We start from the raw sequence: 22,015 nt of genomic DNA, 5'->3' as shown, positions 1-22,015 counted from the left end.
GGAAGTGAGGGACGAGATCGGAGGGCCTTTGGCAATGATCTTTTCGTCCTCACTGTCCACGGGAAAAACTAGCATATAGGTATGGTAGATACTAAACAAAACTAATGGAATGTTGGCTTTTTATAACTAACGGATTAGGATATAAAGGTAATGAACAAAAACAGAACTTCTGAGGAAGGATCGCTGGACCAGAAATGTTAACTGATTTTTTCTTCTCACATGCTGCCAAACCTGCTGAACTTTTCTAGCAACTTCTGTTTTAGTTCCTGATTTACAGCATTACCACAGTTCTTTCAGTTTTAATAAAGGCAAGGAAATATTGTTGCAACTATACAAGGCATTGGTGAGACCGCATCTGGAGTATGATGCACAGCTTTGGTCCCCTTATTTGAGGAAGGATGTAATGGCATTGCAGACAGTTCAGAGGAAGTTCATAAGATTGGTCTCGGAGATGAGAGGCTTGTCGTATGAAGAGAGATTGAACAATTTTGGCCCATACTCTCTGGAATTTAGCAGAATGAAGGGAGATCAAGTTGAGGTATTCAAGATGATAAAAGGGAGAGATAACATACACGTAGAGCAGATGATCCCTCTTGTGGGGCATTCCAGGACGAGAGGTCACAGCCTTATGATATGGGGTTGCAAATTCATAACAGAATTTAGGAGAAACTATTTCTCCGAAATGGTTGTGAATCTGTGGAATTTGCTATCCCAAAGCACAGAGGATGTTGGGACAGTGAGTAAATTTAGGGAGGAATTAGACACATTTTTAATTGTTAGTGGGTTGGAAGGTTGTGGGCAGAAGGCAAGAAAATGGGAGGGAGGAGCATATCAGATACGAACGAATGGTGCATCAGACTCGGTGGGCCGAATGGCCTAGTTCTTCCCCTATTTAGCGAGTTTTGAGAAGTTTTGTAGACCCTATACAGACAACAAGCAAAACGAACGTCATCTACAAAATACCTTGCAAGAACTGTGACAAACACTACATTGGACAAACTGGCAGGAAGCTCGCCACCAGGATACATGAACATCAACTAGCCACAAAACGACATGACCCACTATCACTCGTATCCTTACATACAGATAAGGAAGGACACCACTTTGATTGGGACAACACATCCATCCTAGGACAAGCCAAACAGAGACACGCACGAGAATTCCTAGAAGCATGGCATTCCGACCGGAACTCCATCAACAAACACATTGATTTGGAGCCAATCTACCATCCTCTGAGAAAAAGAACAGGAAATGACATCACCAACACAGGAAATGACATCACCAACCCAAGGAAACCTAAACATATAAATAGAAAGTGGGACATAACAAATGCATTGGCCCAACTTTCTTTTGCCAGGTTCAATTGATCAACCTGCACCATAGATAGAACATAAGAACTAGGAGCAGGAGTTGGCCGCCCGGCCCTTCGAGCCCGCTCCGCTATTCAATAAGATCATGGCTGATCTTTTTGTGGACTCAGATCCACTTGCCCGCGCTCTCACCATATCTACAAAATCCCACTTCGTTTTTCTAGATTCCAAATGAGTACGCCAAGCGTCTCAACTCTGGAACCCACCTGGTGAACCTCCTCTGCACCCCCTCCAGCGCCAGGACATCCTTTCTCAAGTAAGGAGACCAAAACTGCACACAGTACCCCAGGTGTGGCCTCACCAGCTCCTTATACAGCTGCAGCATAGCCTCCCTGTTTTAAACCCCATCCGTCTCACAATGAAGGACAATATTCCATTTGCTGCCTTAATTACCAGCTGCACCTGCAAACCAACCATTTGTTATTCATGCACAAAGACACCCAGGTCCCTCTGCACAGCAACATGCTGCAATTTTTCCCCATTTAAATAATAGTCATTTTGCTGTTATTCCGGCCTGTCACGACCTGGGGTGCATGTGCGTAGCCCTGTGGAAGTGGAGTGATGGGCAGACAGGGTGGTGAACAAAGCATTGGTATAGAACATAGAACATTACAGCACAGTACAGACCCTTCGGCCGTCGATGTTGTGCCGACCTGTCATATCGATCTGAAGCCCATCTAACCTACACTATTCCATGTACGTCCATATGCTTATCCAATGACGACTTAAATGTACCTAAAGTTGGCGAATCTACTACCGTTGCGGACAAAGCCTTCCATTCCCTTACTACTCTCTGAGTAAAGAAACCACCTCTGACATCTGTCCTATATCTTTCACCCCTCAATTTAAAGCTATGCCCCCTCGTGCTCGCCATCACCATCCTAGGAAAAAGGCTCTCTCTATCCACCCTATCTAACCCTCTGATTATTTTATATGTTTCAATTAAGTTACCTCTCAACCTTCTTCTCTCTAATGAAAACAGCCTCAAGTCCCTCAGCCTTTCCTCGTAAGACCCTCCCTCCATACCAGGCAACATCCTAGTAAATCTCCTCTGCACCCTTTCCAAAGCTTCCACATCCTTCTTATAATGCGGTGACCAGAACTGTACACAATACTCCAAGTGCAGCCGCACCAGAGTTTTGTGCAGCATGGGTCATAACTGTGAGTATTAGAGATGGAATGCCATGTTGTACACAACATCGCTTAGGTCACTTTTGGAATACTGCATTCACTTCTGGTCTCCCTGCTGCGGGGAGGATGTTGTTAAACTTGAGAGGGTGCAGAAAAAAATTTACAAGAATGTTGCTGGAGTTGGAGGGCTTGAGTTATATGAAGAGGCTGAACAGATGGGGCTTATTTTCCCTGGAACATCAGAGACTGAGGGGTGACCCTCTATTTAACCAATTTATCTTCCTGCCGTGTTACCTGTGGGTCAGTTTATGTTCACACCAAGGTACCTGTAATCCTCAGTAATTTTCAGGGTTCTATCATTCCCGATATGACCCATGTTAGATCTCCCCAAGTGCACTGTCTCACTTTTTTTCCGTGTGGAATTTGATTTGTCACTGCTCTGCCTACCTGACCAGCCTGTTAATACCCTCCTGGAGTTTATGGCTGTCCTCCTCACTATTTACTACCACAGCAATGTTTGTGTAATTAAATCAGCGATGTTCAGCACAAACAGTAAGGGGTCCCTTACCGAGCTGTATGATACTCCACTAGAAACAGATTCCCAGTCACAGAAACAGCCCTGTACCTGAGCCAGTCTGATCGAGTGGACCACTTTGTTGTGGATCCAGACGGGCTCCAACTTTCTTGACCAGCCTGCCATGTGGTAGTTTCTGAAAGGAGTGTTTGATGAGATTGGCTTCTCCTGGCCTCTCCCCGTGATTATTTGTTTGCTGTGTTTTTGACAGGTTGTTATCACAGACAGTGGTGTGCGAGGTTCCATCGCAGTGGGAGTTGTTCTCTATGATCATAACCTGACCGAGCAGCCTGGCTGTGCCTCATGTTCTGCTGGTTACCATGCTGATGATGGAAAGTAAGTGATAGACCGTACTGTTCCTCATTTTAGGTCCCAGGTGTTTATTTCTGCTCATGGTCTTGGAGATTCACATGACAGGGACAAGGGATAAAGAATCTCAGAGAATGTGGAAAGACTGGAGAGACTGGACCTCTCAGTCTCCATCTTGGGCAACCACCTGGAAACCGATGTCCATTTCAAACCACTGACTCCCACAGCTACCTAGAATACACCTCCTCCCACCCACCTTCCCACAAAAATGCCATCCCCTATTCCCAATTCCTTCGCCTCCACCGCATCTGCTCCCAGGATGAGGCATTCCACTCCCAAACATCTCAGATGTCCTCGTTTTTCATGGACCGCAACTTCCCCCCCACAGTGGTTGATTACGCCTTTGACCGTGTCTCCTGCATTTCCCGCAACTCATCCCTCACACCCCGCCCCTGCAATGTCTGCCAAAAAAGCATCCCCCTCATCCTCACGTACCACCCCACCAACCTCCAGATACAACGCATCATCCTCCAACACTTCCGCCATCTGCAATCTGACCCCACCATCAAAGTCATTTTTCCATCCCCACCCTTGTCTGCTTTCTGGAGAGACCACTCTCTCCGTGACTCCCTTGTCTGCTCCACACTCCCCACCAGCACCCCCACACCAGGCACCTTCCCCTGCAACCGCAGGAAGTGCTACACTTGCCCCTACACCTCCTCCCTCACCTCCATCCCAGGCCCCACAATGACTTTCCACGTCAAGCAGATGTTCACCTGCACATCCGCCAATGTGGTATACTGCATCCGCTGTACCCGGTGTGGCTTCCTCTAGATTGGGGAAACCAAGCGGAGGTTTAGGGACCACTATGGAGAGCACCTACACTCAGTTTGCACTAAACAACTGCACCTCCCATTCGCGAACCATTTCAACTCCCCCTCCCATTCCTCAGACGACATGTCCATCCTGGACCTCCTGCAGTGCCACAGTGATGCCACCCGAAGGTTGCAGGAACAGCAACTCATATTCCGCTTGGGAACCCTGCAGCCCAATGGTATCAATGTGGACTTCACAAGCTTCAAAATTTCCACTCCCCCTACCGCATTCCAAAACCAGCCCAGCTCATCCCACCTCCCTAACCTGTCCTTCCTCCCTCTTATCCTCTCCTCCCACCTCAAGCCCCACCCCCATCTCCTACCAACTAACCTTATCCCGCCCCCTTGACCTGTCCATCCTCCCTGGACTGACCTATCCCCTCCCTACCTCCCCACCTACACTCACCTTTACTGGCTCCATCCCCACCTCTTTGACCTGTCTGTCTCCTCTCCACCTATCTTCTCCTCTATCCATCTTCTGTCCGCCTCCCCCTCTCTTCCTATTTATTTTAGAACCCCCTTCCCCTGCCCCATTTCTGAAGAAGGGCCTCGACCCGAAACGTCAGCTTTGTGCTCCTGAGATGCTGCTTGGCCTGCTGTGTTCCTCCAGCCTCACACCTTGTTATCTCAGATTCTCCAGCATCTGCAGTTCCTACTCTGTCTCAGACACTATGGTTGTTCTTTTTGATTCACCCCTGGGATGGGGACATTGCTCCTTGTGGCAACATTTATTGCTCATCCCTAATTGCCCTCAGAGCAACAAAGGTTAAGGGGGCGTGATTTAATTGACTCTTTGAAAAATTATTAAACACTTGGCAGGATTGTGACCAGAGGGGTCAACAGGTGGATCTCTTTTTTTAAAGTAAGTGAATTTTTGTTGATGCTCAGTTCGACGCGACAATGGAACCAGACTCAATCATGCCAAAATTTTAAAGTGAAATTTTGAAGATTTGAATATAAACTGATTTTTGAGGTTATTTATTGCTTTATTTTAATTCACTTGTCGGACAGGGGTGTCACTGTCTGGGCCCAGCATTTATTACTCGTCCCTAGTTTCCCCTTGAGAAGGTGGGGGTGAGCTGCTTTCTTGAACCGCTGCAGTCCATGTGCTGTGGGTTGACCCACAATGCCCTTAGGGAGGGAATTCCAGGATTCTGACCCAGCAACAGTGAAGGAACGGCGATATATTTCCAAGTCAGGATGGTGAGAGGCTCGGATGTGAACTTGCAGGGGTGGTGTTCCCATGTATCTGCTGCCCTTGTCCTTCTGGATGGATGTGGCCGTGGGTTTGGAAGGTGCTGTGTGAGGGTCTTTGGTGAGTTTCTGCAGTGAGTCTTGTAAATGATACACACACAGCTCACTGATTGGTGTGGGTGGAATGGGTTCTGGCTCATGAGGCACTGGCACCAGTCCTGCGGTAGATGGGCACTGTTCTGGTTGGAGAGCCTTCACTTGAAATTTGTGGGATGCACAGTGGCTCAGTGGTTAACACTGCAGCCTCACAGCGCCAGGGACCCGGTTCGACTCCAGCTTTGGGCAACTGTCCGTGTGGAGTTTCCACATTCTCCCCGTGTCTGCGTGGGTTTCCTCTGGGTGCTCCGGTTTCCTCCCACAGTCCAAAGATGTGCAGGTTAGGTGGGTTGGCCATGCTAAATTACCCATAGTGTTCAGGGGTGTGTGATTTATAGGGGGATGGGTCTGGATGGGATGCTGCAAGGGCTGGTGTGGACTTGTTGGGCCAAAGGGCCTGTTTCTACGCTGTAGGGAATCTATGACTCTATGAACCAAGCTGAGGCCTGTGTCCTGGAAAATCAAATAAGCAGAACTGCTGGGAGGGCTTCAAATTAATGAGGGGAGAACGTTTGAGGGAGGACAAATGTAAGTTTATAAAGCAAGAGGAACTGAGACTAAGTGATAATGGGAACTGCAGATGTTGGAGAATCCAAGATAATAAAATGTGAGGCTGGATGAAAACAGCAGGCCCAGCAGCATCTCAGGAGCACAAAAGCTGACGTTTCGGGCCTAGACCCTTCATCAGAGAGTAGATCAATTTAGGAAGTAAAGTTGGAGTGAAGGATCTGCTCTGTGCTGTAAAACTCTGTGACAGCATTACAGGGCAGCTATTTGGATAATGATATCCAGAGTGGGACCGGAAGGGACAGAGGAAACAAGGATAGAAATTCTGCTGCAAATAGAATCATGGGGGAGAAAAAATAGTACAGGGTCAAAATTAATGGCTCTTTACTTGAATGTGCATAGTACTTGACACAAAGTAGATGAAGTAATGGCATAAATTGAGCCTAACAATTCTGATCTTATCATTATTACAGAGACAAGGTTCCTTGGAGATCAAAGCTGGGAAGTAAATATTCAGGGGTATGTGACTGTTCAAAAAGACAGGGAGGCAGGGAATGATGGTGAAATAATCCCACAGAGGCCAGTATCCCATCACCACATCACCCTTTATTTACACATGAACAGTCCTTGACTGTAGAATTGCCTCATACAGCATCAGGCCACCAGAGACCCAGGCACTCTCCTTTTAATCTGTCAGCCAGGGCTGCCGGATTGGACCAGATTAACAGCGCCAATCACGGAACTCATAATCTACGACTTCCAGCTGGCTGACCTCGTTACAATTACTATGAACGGCTTTGCTGGTCTGGGATAAAATACAAATGAGAGCAAGAAATGATCTTGACCCAGATGATGTAGAATACATCTGGTGGTCAGAAATCACAAGAGCAAGAAGGTTCTGGTAGGAGTAGTCTGAACACCCCTTAACTGTAGCTGTATGGAAAGAGGGAGGGAATGTATCAGGTGGTAATGAGGATATGTAACAAAAGGTGTCCATTAGTCTTCAGTGACTTTAATCTTCATGTGGATGGTGATAGTCAGATTGGCAAAAACAGCAATGAAGAAAAATACATGGTGTGTTCAAGACAGTTTCCCGAGCGATATGTTATGGATCCGACCAGAGACCAAGTGGTATGCTTGGATTTTCGGAAGCAATTTTATAATGTCCTGACATTCATTCACTCAATAAGTTAAGAGCCCATGGTGTTGGAGGTAGTGAATTGGCATGGATGGAGGATTAGCTAAATAAAAGAGGACGAAGTGTTAGGATAGGGGGCACATTTTCAGATTGGCGACCTGCAATTATTGGAGTGCCACAGGATCATAATTATTGACAATCTACATTAATGACTTGGCTGAGGAAAGTGAATGTATTGTCACAAAATGTAGGTCTACAAAATCATGAGGAGTATAGACAGGGTGGATAGCAAGAAGCTTTTTCCCAGAGTGGGGGACTCAATTACTAGGGGTCATGAGTTCAAAGTGAGAGGAGGAAAGTTTAAGGGAGATATGCGTGGAAAGTTCTTTACACAGAGGGTGGTGGGTGCCTGGAACGCGTTGCCAGCGGAGGTGGTAGACGCAGACACGTTAGCGTCTTTTAAGATATATTTGGACAGGTACATGGATGGGCAGGGGGCAAATGGACACAGACCGTTAGAAAATAGATGACAGGTTAGACAGAGGATCTTGATCGGCACAGGCTTGGAGGGCCGAAGGGCCAGTTCCTGTGCTGTAATTTTCTTTGTTTCTTTGTTCTTTTCTTTGTAACCAGGCTTGTGAATGGTCCAAAAGTAGGTGGGAAGGCAAATCGTGAGGATAACACAAAGAAAATGCTGAGGAATATAGAAGGTGAAGTGAGTGGGCAGATACTTGGTTGTAGCGTAGGGAAATGTGACATTGTGCAGTTTGGCAGGAAGAATAGAGGAGCTGAATTGTATTTAAAAGCGGAAAGACTACAGGAAGCTACAGCACAGAGGGATTTGGGAATCCTTGTCAATGAATCACAAAAAGTTTGTATTCATGTGCAGCAGTTAACAGTGAATGCTGGCATTTATTCCAAAGGGAATGGAGGGAAGTATTGTTAAAACTGTTCAAGGAGCTAGACAGACTGCAGCTGGAATACTCACAGAATCCTTTCAGTGTAGAAACAGGCCATTCAGCTCATCAAGTTCACAGCATCCCTCTGATGAGCGGTCCACTCAGAAACGCCCTCCATTTCCCGTAATAGACACTACGGGCAATTTAGCATGGCCAATCCACCCTAACCTACACATCTTTGGACTGTGGGAGGAAACTGGAGCACCCAGAGGAAACCCACATAGACATGGGGAGAATGTGCAAACTCCACACAGACAGCCACCTGAGGGTGGAATCGAACCTGGGACCCCGGTGCTGTGAGGCTGCAGTGCAAACCACTGAGCCACCCATACCCATACTGTAAATCCATTTTGGGCCCCTTATCATACATAGGTGACAAGTACTGGCATTGGAGGCGGCCCAGAGAAGGTTCACTTGGCTGATCCCAAGTATAGAGGGGCTGTCTAATGAGGAGAGGTTGAGTAGGTTGAGCCTGTACTCATTAGAATAATGAGAGGAGAACTTATTTAAACCTACAAGATTCTTAGAGGATTGACAGGGGAGATGTAGTGAAATGTTTCATCTTATGGGAGAGTCTAGGACCAGAGGGCACAGTAGATAGTCAAAGTGTAATAGTGTAACCATTGTCAATTGGTGTAAAATCCCATCTGGTTCACTCATGCCCTTGAGGGAAGGAAACTGCCGTCCTTACCTGGCCTGGCCTACGTGTAACTCCAGACCTACAGCAATGAGGTTGACTTCCAAATGCATTCTGAAATGGGACAGCAAGACATTCAGTTCAAGGGCAGTTAGGGATGGGGTAGTAGATGTTGGCCAACTAGGAATGTGCACATCCCTTGAACTAATTTAACAAAAGAACTGTACTAGCAATTGTTTGGGTCAACTACCGTAGCTGGGTTTAAAATTATGGAGGTACTGAGATGAAAAAGCATTTTAAAATTTGGTTCATTTTTTTTCCTTGGACTTCAGGCTCGTAATTTGTTTTATAATTTTTATTGTGTTTGTGAATGTATTTTGTTTTATGAGTTATTTAATTGAGAAATATTATAATTGAACAATAAATATATATATATCAACTTACAGAGTTTAATGTTTTATTCTGTTATAAGTAAATCTTTTAGAACCTAATTCTAGTTTTATCATTAATTCTTGTGGGAACTTACATCTCTCTTAAGGTTGTCTCACTTCAAATCATGATTTTCAGTGAACTAACCTTGAACCTACTGTCAATGTAAATAATTTGGAGATTGAAACACAGAATAATAATTCTTCCTGATTATTTAAATCTACAGCAGCTGTACTTAGGTAGGCAATAAGGGCAGACAAGGGGGAGATGCAACAGAGGAATGTGAAGGTTAGGAAGAGCTGATATAGTCTTGATGACCCAGTTTGAAAGAGTGCACATGTACAGAAAGACCTAGGGCAAGAAATGTTTGAAAGTGGAATGATGGCTATCCAGAAGCACAAGGCACAAGTCAGGAATGTGATGGAATACTCCCCACTTGCCTGGATGGACACAGCCCCAACAGCTTTGGGCAGCACAGTGGCTCAGTGATTAGCACTGCAGCCTCACGGCACCAGGTACCCGGGTTCAATTTCCAGCCTCGGGCGACCGTCTGTGCGGAGTTTGCACGTTCACCCCGTGTCTGCGTGGGTTTCCTCTGGCTGCTCCGGTTTCCTCCCACAGTCCAAAGATGTGCAGGGTAGGTGGATTGGCCATGCCAAATTGCCCGTGGTGTTCAGGAGTGTGTGGATTATGGGAGATGGGTCTGGGTGGGATGCTTCAAAGGGCAGTGTGGACTTGTTGGGCAGAAGGGCCTGTTTCGACACTGTAGGTATTCTATTCTAAACACTGAAGAAGCTCAACACCATCCAGGACAAAGTAACCGCTTGATTGGCACCACATCCACAAACATCCCACTCCCTCCACCCCCGACACTCAGTCGCAGCAGTGTGTACTATCTACAAGATGCACTGCAGAAATTCACCAAAGATCCTCAGGCAGCACCTTCCAAACCCACGACCACTTCCATCTAGAAGGACAAGGGCAGCAGATACATGGGAACACCACCCCTTGCAAGTTCCCCTCCGAGCCACTCACCATCCTGACTTGGAAATATATTGCCGTTCCTTCACTGTCACTGGGTCAGAATCCTGGAATTCCCTCCCTAAGGAACATTGTGGGTCAACCCACAGCACATGGTCTGCAGTGGTTCAAGAAGGCAGCTCACCTCCACCTTCTCAAGGGGCAAATGCTGACTGACTGAAAAACAGTTCCAAATAATAGAGACAGAAACTGAAGGACGATAAGTTGTTGAAAGAACAGAGGCAGTGGTTGATGGTCCTGACTTGAAACATTAGCTTTCCCGCTCATCTGACGCTGCCTGGGCTGCTGTGTTCCTCCAGCTGCACACTGTGTGGCCTGACTCCAGCATCTGCAGTTCTTGCTATCTCTGCATGATCCATATTATGAGTGCTATATTTTTAAAATGTCCTTCAGAGAGTATGGCTGAACGACATGGGTTCTGTGCAGTGAACGGTTACTGAAGCCCTAAGAGCAGTTGGAAGTCTCTGTGCTAATGTGATTACATTCTAGGTGCTGTTAGACATCAAAGTGGGCAGCACAGTGGCTCAGTGGTTAGCACTGCAGCCTCACAGCCCAGGGACCCGGGTTCAATTCCCGCCTCGGGCGACTGTCTGTGTGGAGTTTGCACATTCTCCCTGTGTCTGCGTGGGTTTCCTCCGGGTGCTCCGGTTTCCTCCCACAGTCCAAAGATGTGCAGGCTGGGTGGATTGGCCATGCTAAATTGCCCGTAGTGTTCAGGGGTGTGTGGGTTACAGGGAGATGGGTCTGGGTGGGATGTTTCAAGGGGCGGTGTGGACTTGTTGGGCTGAAGGGCCTGTTTCCACACTGAAGGGAATCTAAAAAAGTGTTATTGTCTGATCTCAGGAAAAGATGTTGTGGATCTCAAGAAGCCAGGTACCACTAATATAACTGTGAGGCAAATACAATAGGAGTGTTTAAGGGACTAGTAGATAAACACATGAATATGCAAGGTATGGAGGGGTATGGGCCAAGGACAGGCAGAAGGAATTAGTTTAATTTGGCTTCATGTTTGGCACAACATCGTGGGCTGAATGGCCTGTACCCGTGCTGCACTGTTTTACGTTCCAGCTGAGAGTGTAGTTTGAAAAGCCAGGTTAGAAAGATGCAGTTTGGTGCATCTGGCTGTCTGTGAGATGCTGGGGTGTGTGTGCAGTTTCTTCAGGGCAGGGAGCCTAGCCCCAGGCAGGAAGGCAGTGGACTAGAGCAGGAGGAGATGTTGAGACAGACTGGGATGGAGCAGAACATGGGAGGACCTGCTATGGCTGATCAGCAAAACTGAGGAATGGAGCTCCATCGGTGTCAATATTGAAGAGGTGTGTCAGTAGTGAATGGGTGACTCCTGCACTGCTATTGAAACCTATTCCAACCTGTCTCAGTCTCAAAGCGGGAATAGGCCATCAATGAGGCCATGTCATTGAAGCTGTTATCGATGGTTTTGTCGTGGCCACATGCAAGATATGTGAACGTTGAAGTGGTTACAGGTACATTGGTACTGAAAGGGTTACACATATGTCAGTACAGAATTTTGTTTAAAAAACTCAATAAAAATAATGAAGAGTCTATTGCAGTAGAGCCGTGTAAAGTGTGCTGGCAAATTCCTGTAAAAGATAAGTCAATAGAGATACAGTGCCAGATATTTAAGGGGGGATTTCAGAATCCACAGAATACATTTCAACATGTCAGAAAAATTCCCAAGGGATAGACTCAGCCTCCATGGTTAACTAGAAATGTTAAAGATCATGCCAAACTAAAAGGAAAAAAAATAATTGTGCAAAGCTAGGATCGTGCAGAAGGTTGGACAGAATATCAAAACAGTAAAGAATAGCCGAAATTTGTGAAGAGGGAAAAATTGGATTGGGAGAGGGAGAGAAAGAGAGAGGGAAAGAAAGTGAGAGGGAGAGAAAGACAGAGACAGCAAGCCAGATTATAAGAATTCTAACAAGTATTTGAAGAAGATGGATTAACAGATACTGTTGCTCATTTAGGAAGTGAGTAAGGAGAATTAATAAAGGAAAATAATGTGATCACAGATGAATCGTTATTGTGACATCAGTTTTCACTGTCGAGGATACACATTAAACACCCGAAGCAATGATAAACCAGGAAGTGGGAGAACTCAGGAAAGAGAGGAAAGTGGACCTGAGTAAGGTGTCGGAGCTGGGACAAGTACTCAGATCATTATCAAATTCATCCCCAGGGTCTTAAAACAAGTGGCAAAGTGAGATGGTTGATGTGTTGCTTTTAATTTTCCAAAACTCCCTTAATTCAGGACAGTCCCATTTGAATGGACAATAGTAAGATTCTTGGATCTGCAGCTTGATTCTTTTGTCATGGTTCTTTTTGATGGTGGGCTATTGGTAAGACTAAGCGCAAGAGCTTAGCTTTCCCATTTTACCCGCAGTGCAGGGGTGTTCGGGGCTGTTCTCACTCTGTGACCTACACAGCACACTAATTTTCACACAAGGCATATCAGGCACAGAGTTGCAGTTGGTCTATAAATCTTTTTAATACATCCCTAGGAGGGAAAACACAACATTTCCAAAGGACATGATTTACTCCATCACTTGTGGACATGGGGGTTGCTGGTCACATTTAATGCCCGTCCCTAGTTTCCCCTTGAGAAGGTGGGGGTGAGCTGCCTTCTTGGTCTGCTGCAGTCCATGTGCTGTGGGTTGACCCACAATGTTCCTTAGGGAGGGAATTCCAGGATTCTGACCCAGTGACAGTGAAGGAACGGTGATATATTTCCAAGTCAGGATGGTGAGTGGCTCGGAGGGGAACTTGCAGGGGGTGGTGTTCCCATGTATCTGCTGCCCTTGTCCTTCCAGATGGAAGTGGTTGTGGGTTTGGAACGTGCTGTCTAAATGGTGAGTGGTTGCAGAGCTCTAAGGTACAGAGGGATCTAGGTGTCCTAGTGAAGGAACCACAGTCTGCAGGGACAGAAAGTAATCAGGGAAGTGAATGGCAATTGAACACAATAGAAGGGAGGTTATACTTTCACTATATAGGGTCCTGATCTGGAGTATTGTGTACAGTATTGGTCACCTTATTTACAGAAGGATATCAATGCAATAGAGGCTCTTCAGAGAATGTTTACCAGATTAATCCCTGGAATGGGCAGGTCGTCTTCTGAGGAAAAGTTAGACCAACTGAGGTTATATCCACTGCCAGTAAGAGGAGTAAGAGATGACTTCTGAGGATCTTGGCAGGGTGGATTTGGAAAGGATGTTTCAGGCAGTGTTTAAAACTCAGATTTCCTCAACTTAAAACAGAAATGCAATAATATATTTTTCTCTCAGAAGGGTGAATATTGGAAGTCTGGAATATTTGTAAGGCAGAGATGGGGAGATTTTTGTTAAGCCTGGGGTTGAAAGGAAGTTGGAAATGTGGATTTGAGGTTGCAATTACAGCAGCAAAGATTTTATTGGACGTAGGAACAGTTTGAGGGTCTGACTGGCCTATTCCTGCTCCTAATTTGTTTGTTTATATGTGAGTACATGGGTCAGTATTGCAAGTGATACAGATGTATCGGTACAGAATGCAGATGTGTCTGGATTGATTGGGCTACAGGTGTGTCAGCAGTGATGGGTTTATAGGCGTGACTGTACTGAAAGGTGTTCAGGTATGCCTATATTGAAAGTAACTTGTATGTGTGTGCGCTGAGGGGTCACTGGTGTGTCTGTATTGAACGGGAAGAGAATTGTCAGTATTGTAGGGGTGCCTGGTTTCTGGGTGTTATACCGACGTTACAGGTGTGTCAACATTTAAAGTTTACAGGTATGTCAGATGGGAAGAGGTTACTTGGAGTGGATGGGGGAGGATGCAGTTGACGTGGTCAATGTAGGTAGAGTCATGCAAGAGGTTTTATGCAAAGTGTGGGAGGAACTTGGTACTAAATCAAAAAACCAACTCTTAAAGGCTATCATCTCAGGAACCACATGCAAATTGGCTCAAACCACGTTAATTAGACAGCTGAATACACGGCTCAAAGCCTGATGTAGGAGACGTATGTTCTGGTTTGTGGGCCACACAGCACCTATACTGTGAGTAAGGAGGAGGCTGTGGTTTACTTCAATGATAACCAAACTCATAATCCCAGGCTAATTCTGTGGAGACAGGGGTTCAAATCTCACGGTGGCAGATGGTGAAACTTGAATTCAGTAAAAACCTGGAATAAAACTGATGGGCAATAAATGTTAGCCACTCCCACGATGCCCTAGTCCTGTGAATGCGTCTTTAAAGATAATTCCAGAGCTCCCTGCATTCTGGGAGGATTCCAACACATTAGAAACTCTGAATGTGACACTCCGATTGAAGAAAGGAGGGACACAGAGAACAGGAAACTATTGGCTAGTTAGCCTGATCTCAGTCCTCTCACAAATATTGGAGCCCACCATTAAGGAAGAAATAGCAGGACATTTTGAAAAACTGAACACAACCAGACAGAGTTGGTGAAAGCAGAGTTAACATTTTGGGTCTGGTGACACTTCCTTGGACCCGTTTCCTTGGACCGAAACGTTAACTCTGTTTTCTCCCTCACAGATGCTGCCAGACCTGCTGAGCTTTTCCAGCAACTTCTGTTTTTGTTCCTGATTTACAGCATCCGCAATTGTTTCAGTTTTTATACAGACAGGGTTGGTGTGGTGTGTGACAGATAAATCATGTTTGACACATCTATTAGAGTTGGGTGAGTATATAAAGGAGATCCGGTAGATGTAGAGTGTTTGGAATCCCAGAAGGCACATCAGAAGGTAATTGTACAAGATTGGAGCTCACAGTATTGTGGTAATGTATTAGCATGGGCTACAGATTGAACAAAATCCTCAAGGCTAATGGTGCTTTCTCAGGTTGGAAAGGTGTGATCAGTGGGGTGGTAATGGAAAGGATCAGTCCTAGGGCTTCAATTATTTCTCATTGATATTTAATGACCCAGTGGAGGGAACAGAGTATAATGTATCCAAATCTGCTGATGTGACAAAAATAAATAGGAGGGCACATTGTGATGAAGACATTGGAGTCTGCAAGGGGAATATAAAAAGGTTGAGAGGGGAAAAAAGCTGGCAGATGAGGTCATTCACTATTCTAGGAAGAAGCAAACACAGCTAATTATTGAAATGGAAAGAGACTCCAAAATGTTCATCATTGAGCGACCTGGAGAGCCAGGCCACATGCCATTTTGGGGGCACAGAGGACACGGTTTTTCATATATGCACAGAATGTTTCCATTTGTAACCCCCTTTTAGTTTTGTGAAGGGGAAGCACCTTCAATTTGGGCTGCATTTCAGCTCCACGGCCCTGATCTACAGACCCTGGCTGTGGGGAGGGGAAACAAGGCAGCGGGTCTTCTCATGGCTCTGCTCCTGGGCCTGGCCGTGGTGGTCATTAACTGGTCAAAGCAAAGGGTCACAGAGGGGCTGATTGTGGCTGACAGCTAGGTTCACGTGGTCGTGTACCTGGAGCGGAAGCACACAGTACTGATCAACATGGTTCAGGACCCCCGAGATCAGTGGGCATTGCAGGGGCTGGAGTGTGTCATTGTCACAAACAACATCCTGTAATTTTGTTGCATAAAGTTCCATTCAAACATTAATTAGTATTCTGTTTCGATACAGTGCCCCAGTAAGAGCTGCTTCATTATAATTTTTGACTTCGTACTTTGCAAAAAGGAGGAAACTTTACTCTGTATCGAACACCGTGCTGTCCCTGTCCTGGGAGTATTTTATGGGGGACAGTGTAGAGGGAGCTTTACTCTATATCTAACCCTGTGCTGTCCCTGTCCTGGAAGTATTTTATGGCGGACAGTGTAGAGGGAGCTTTATCCTTGAATGTTGCCACCCAGGTTGACAGGGCTGTTAAGAAGGCATACAGTGTTTTAACTTTTATTAATAGAGGGATCGAGTTCCAGAACCAAGAGGTTATGCTGCAGCTGTACAAAACTCTGGTGCGGCCGCACTTGGAGTATTGTGTACAGTTCTGGTCACCGCATTATAAGAAGGATATGGAAGCTTTGGAAAGGGTGCAGAGGAGATTTACTAGGATGTTGCCTGGTATGGAGGGAAGGTCTTACAAGGAAAGGCTGAGGGACTTGAGGCTGTTTTCATTAGAGAGAAGAAGGTTGAGAGGTGACTTAATTGAAACATATAAAATAATCAGAGGGTTAGATAGGGTGGATAGAGAGAGCCTTTTTCCTAGGATAGTGATGGCGAGCACGAGGGCATAGCTTTAAATTGAGGGGCGAAAGATATAGGTCAGATGTCAGAGGTAGTTTCTTTACTCAGAGAGTAGTAAGGGAATGGAACGCTTTGCCTGCAACGGTAGTAGATTCGCCAACTTTAGGTACATTTAAGTCGTCATTGGATAAGCATATGGATGTACATGGAATAGTGTAGGTTAGATGGGCTTGAGATTGGTATGGCAGGTCGGCACAACATCGAGGGTCGAAGGGCCTGTACTGTGCTGTAATGTTCTATGTTCTACTCTGTATCTAACCCCGTGCTGTCACTGTCCTGGGAGTGTTTTATGGGGGACAGTGTAGAGGGAGCTGTACTCTATATCTAACCTTATCATGTCCCTGTCCTGGGAGTGTTTGATGGGGAACAGTGTAGAGGGAGCTTTACTCTGTATCTAACCTTGTGATGTCCCTGTCCTGGGAGTGTTTGATGGGAGACAATGTAGAGGGAGCTTTACTCTGTATCTAACCCCGTGCTGTTCCTGTCCTGGGAATGTTTGCTGGGAGTACAATGTAAAGAGAGTTTTACTTTCCATTTTACTGAGCATATAAAACAGTCGAGGGATCTGGGTGTTGTGTCCACGAAACACAGAGTGTTAGCACAGAGATGTTGCAAGTCATTAAGAAGCTGCGATACGGTGTACAGGTGGTCCCTGTATTTATGAAAAGGCAGGTTAGCATTGGAGGAATGTCAGTTCTGAGGGAGGATCACCAGACCCGAAACGCTAACTCTGATTTTTCGTCACAGATGTTGCCAGACCTGCTGAGCTTTTCCAGTAGCTTCTGTTTTTGAAACAGGTATTGGAGGCAAACTGATTCCTGTGATCAAGGGGTTGACTTATCAGAAATGGCTAAATAGGTTCTTTTATTCATTTGATTATAGAAGAATGAAGAGTGAACTCTCTGGAACATAGAAGATGCTGAGGGAGTTTGTCAGTGATGCTGCTGAGGAGGTATTTCCCACAGTGGGCGAGTTTCAAACTTGGGGACATTGTTGGGACACTCGTTTAACACTGGGATATGAAAGAATTTCTTCTCCCAGGGTACAGTGAATGTCTAAAATCTTTTCCCAGACGGTGTGGAGATGAGATCATTGCAAGTATTTAAAGCAGAGGAGCTGAGTGCTGGGTGGAGGTGGCATGAAAGAGGAATGAGACCTGGAGCAGATGAGCCGTGATCGTGTAGAATGGGCGTGAGGTTGAATACACAGACTGAATGGCCTATTCCTGATCTTGTTTCTTCCCACCATCCAGAGTTAAATGAAGGAGAAAGCATCAAACTGAACCTAATATAATCTTACGGTGCAAAGATAAGTGACAGGTCAGACAATTGGTCATATTATAAAAGAGCAGCAGATAATGATGGAAAGGTTAATTGGGAGGAGGAAATTACACCAAGAGGAAGTCAGCTGGAAATGTAAAAACAGACAGCAACAGTTTCTGAGATAATGGGAACTGCAGATGCTGGAGAATTCCAAGATAATAAAATGTGAGGCTGGATGAACACAACAGGCCAAGCAGCATCTCAGGAGCACAAAAGCTGACGTTTCGGGCCTAGACCCTTCATCAGCAACAGTTTCTACTGATATTTACAAACAGAATGGGCAGGTGAGATTGCTCCTCTAGAGAGTGAGAATGGGAGGGAAAGATAGATCATAAGGAAATGGCAGATGGAATGAAAAGATACAAAAATTATTCCAGTCATCAGCCTAAATCAGGTGATGGGAGAGGAATTGAATTAAGTTACAATCAGAGGGAAAGTGTTGCTGAGTAAGCAGGATAGAGCTGGCAGCTGGTAAGTCTCTTTGATAAATGGACTTCATCTCTGGGATATAACAGGTAACTTGTGAGCTAACAATTTCATTGGTGTCAATTTTCTAAAGTTACCCAGATTAGGAAAGATTCCATTGAACTGGGAAGCCACAAATATATGTGGTTCCCCTGTTCAAGAAGGGGAGTAGAGACAACCCTGGTAATTATAGACCAGTGAGCCTTACATCAGTTGTTGGTAAAGTGTTGGAAAAGGTTGTAAGGGATAGGATTTATAATCATCTAGAAAAGAATAAATTGATTTGGGATAGTCAGCACGGTTTTGTGAAGGGAAGGTCGTGCCTCACAAACCTTATTGAGTTCTTTGAGAAGGTGACCAAACAGGTAGATGAGAGTAAACCGGTTGATGTGGTGTAGGTGGATTTCAGCAAGGTGTTCGATAAGGTTCCCCACAATAGGCTATTGTACAATATGCGGAGGAATGGAAATGTGGGAGATATAGCAGTTTGGATCGGAAATTGGCTTGCTGAAAGAAGACAGAGGGTGGTAGTTGATGGGAAATGTTCATCCTGGAGCCCAGTTACTAGTGGTGTACCACAAGGGTCAGTGTTGGGTCCACTGCTGTTTGTCATTTTTATAAATGACCTGGATGAGGGTGTGGAAGGATGGGTTAGTAAACTTGCAGACGACACTAAGGTCGGTGGAGTTGTGGATAGTGACGAAGGATGCTGTAGGTTGCAGAGAGACATAGATAAGCTGCAGAGCTGGGCTGAGAGGTAGCAAATGGAGTTTAATGCAGACAAGTGTGAGGTGATGCACTTTGGTAGGAGTAACCGGAATGCAAAGTACTGGGCTAATGGTAAGATTCTTAGCAGTGTAGATGAGCAGAGAGATCTCGGTGTCCATACACAGATCCTTGAAAGTTGCCACCCAGGTTGACAGGGCTGTTAAGAAGGCATACAGTGGTTTAGCTTTTATTAACAGAGGGATCGAGTTCCGGAACCATGAGGTTATGGTGAAGCTGTACAAGACTCTGGTGCGGCCACACTTGGAGTATTGTGTGTTGTCCTGGTCACCGCATTATCAGAAGGATGTGGAAGCTTTGGAAAGGGTGCAGAGGAGATTTACCAGGATGTTGCCTGGTCTGGAGGGAAGGTCTTACGAGGAAAGGCTGAGGGACTTGAGGCTGTTTTCATTAGAGAGAAGAGGGTTGAGAGGTGACTTAATTGAAACATATAAAATAATCAGAGGGTTAGATAGGGTGGATAGGGAGCGCCTTTTTCCTAGGATGGTGACGGCGAGCACGAGGCGGCATAGCTTTAAATTGAGGAGTGAAAGATATAGGACAGATGTCAGAGGTAGTTTCTTTACTCAGAGAGTAGTAAGGGAATGGAACGCTTTGCCTGCAACGGTAGTAGATTCGCCAACTTTAGGTACATTTAAGTCGTCATTGGACAAGCATATGGACGTACATGGAATAGTGTAGGTTAGATGGGCTTGAGATCGGTATGACAAGTCGGCACAACATCGAGGGCTGAAGGGCCTGTACGGTGCTGTAAAGTTCTATGTTCTATGTTCTATCCCCCATAGTGAAGCAAGGTGGAAAACAGGAAACTGTGGGCCTGTAAACTTGATATTTCTCAAGGCTTAGATCGAAAATAAGTTGTTGAAGCCCAATTGAAACACCTCAAAATTATCTGGAAGAGTTGCCATGGTTTAGGGAAAAGTGAAACCATGTTTAAACAAGTTGATAATCTCTTTACCATGGAATATTAAAGCACATGGGATTGGGGGTCGTGTATTGAGATGGATAGAGAACTGCTTGACTGGCAGGACACAAAGAGTAGGAATGAACAGGCCTTTTCCAAGTAGCAGGCAGTGATGAGTGAAGTGCCACAGGGGTCAGTGCTAGGATCCTGGTTATTCACAGTAAGCATTAATAATTTAGATGAAGGAAATAAATGTAAAATCTCCAAATTTGCAGATGACATAAAGCTAGGCAGGAAGGCCGACCCACAAACACCAAACCGCTGGTCATAGGCTCCTCATCACAAAAACAACGCTCCACCAACACCCTTTACCTCCTGTGTGAGTCTTTCCTGAGAACACAAACCTCCCAACTCCAGCAATGGCAGAGGCAGTGGCCTAATGGTAATATCGATAGACTGTTCATCCAGAGACCCAGGTAATTTTATGGGGACCCGGGTTCGAATCCCACCACGGCAGATGGTGGAATTTGAGTTCAATAAAATACCTGGAATTAAGAATCTAACATTGACTGTGAATCCATTGTCAGTTGTTGGGAAAAACCCATCTGGTTCCCAAATGTCTTCTAGGGAAGGAAACCGCCATCCTTACCTGGTCTGACCTACATGTGACTCCAGACCCACAGCAATGTGGTTGACTCTAAACTGTCCTCTGGGCAATTAGGGATGGGCAATAAATGCTGCCTGGTCAGTGACACCCTCATCCTGTTAGTGAATAAAGGAAAAAAAGTCCTTGTAAATCTTTTCTGAACTGTTTCAAGTTTAACAATATCCCTCCTATAGCAGGGAGACCAGAATTGAACACAATATTCCCAAAGTAGCCTCACCAAAGTCCTGTACAGTGCAACATGATCTCTCAACTCCTTTACTCAATGCTCTGACCAATTAAGGACTCAATAAAGGGAGTTGCTCGGGCAGATCTACGTTTGGAAAGTGGGAGTCTTTTAAAAGTAGTACAATGAGAGTTTGGGGCCAATGTGTTTCCCCGAAGAGTGAAGGTCAAGGGCATCAAGGAGAACAAGAGTTTGAGAAAGAAAAAGGAAGCAGCATATGCTGGGTACCAAGCATTAAACACATGGGAGGCCCTGTAAACACATAGAGAGTGCAGGGTATGCTTAAAAATTGTCAGTAGGGCAAAAAGGGGCCATGAAATATCTCTGGCAGATAGGATTAAAGAAAATCCCCATGGCTTTTTTTATAAGTATATTAACAGTAAGAGGATTAGTTGGGTAAGAGTGGGACCTATTGGAGACCAAAGGGGGAAACTGTGCATGGAGCCTGTGGACATGGGTCAGGTCTTAAATGATTATTTCTCATCTGTGTTCACGAAGGAGAACGACATTGCAGCTGGGGATTTCAGTTGGAATGGTGAGGTTCTAGAGCATGTTCAGATCATTAAGGAGAGGAGCATTAGATGTTTTAGTGTGTATGACGGTGAATAAACCTCAGGGCCTGATGAGATGTATCCCGGGCTGCTATGGGAGGTAAGGGAGGAGATTACTGGGGCCCTGGCAGAGATATTTAATACTCACTGAGCCTGACCACAGATGAAGTGCCGGATGACTGGAGGGTGGTTAATGTGATCACTTTGTTCACGAAGGACAGCAGAGATAGGCCAGGGAATTACAGAGCAGTTAGTCTGACATCAGTGGTAGGGGAATTACCGATAAAAATTCCGAGTGTCAGGATTAATCAACACTTGGAAAGGGCAGGGATTGATCAGGGATAGTCAGCACGGATTTGTTAGAGGGAGACCCTGTCTGATTAATTTAATTCAGCTTTTTGAAAAGGTGATTAAATATATCGGTGAGTGTGCTGCAGTTGATGTGGTTTACATGGGCCTCAGCCAGGCCTTTCACAACGGCCCACATGGAAGGCTGCTCCGAAAGGTAGGAGCCCATGGGATCCAAGCCAAGGTGGAAAACTGGATC

At 45.5% G+C, this 22,015-nt stretch overlaps 1 protein-coding gene across 2 annotated transcripts in view; it reads left to right on the top strand.

The window, feature by feature from the left end:
• LOC125454307 (SPRY domain-containing protein 3-like) overlaps nucleotides 1–22,015 on the top strand; it is a 559,019-nt gene that overhangs the window by 91,082 nt on the left and 445,922 nt on the right. For both annotated transcript variants that reach the window (XM_059647616.1, XM_059647617.1), the window contains exon 4: nucleotides 3,287–3,411. In XM_059647616.1, coding sequence (XP_059503599.1) covers nucleotides 3,287–3,411 — 125 coding nt within the window. The remainder of the gene's footprint in view (nucleotides 1–3,286; nucleotides 3,412–22,015) is intronic.

This window comes from Stegostoma tigrinum, chromosome 7, assembly GCF_030684315.1.
Source record: "Stegostoma tigrinum isolate sSteTig4 chromosome 7, sSteTig4.hap1, whole genome shotgun sequence".
In the NCBI taxonomy this organism is placed as follows: Eukaryota; Metazoa; Chordata; class Chondrichthyes; order Orectolobiformes; family Stegostomatidae; genus Stegostoma; species Stegostoma tigrinum.
This window is presented reverse-complemented; position numbering and strand designations above follow the sequence as displayed.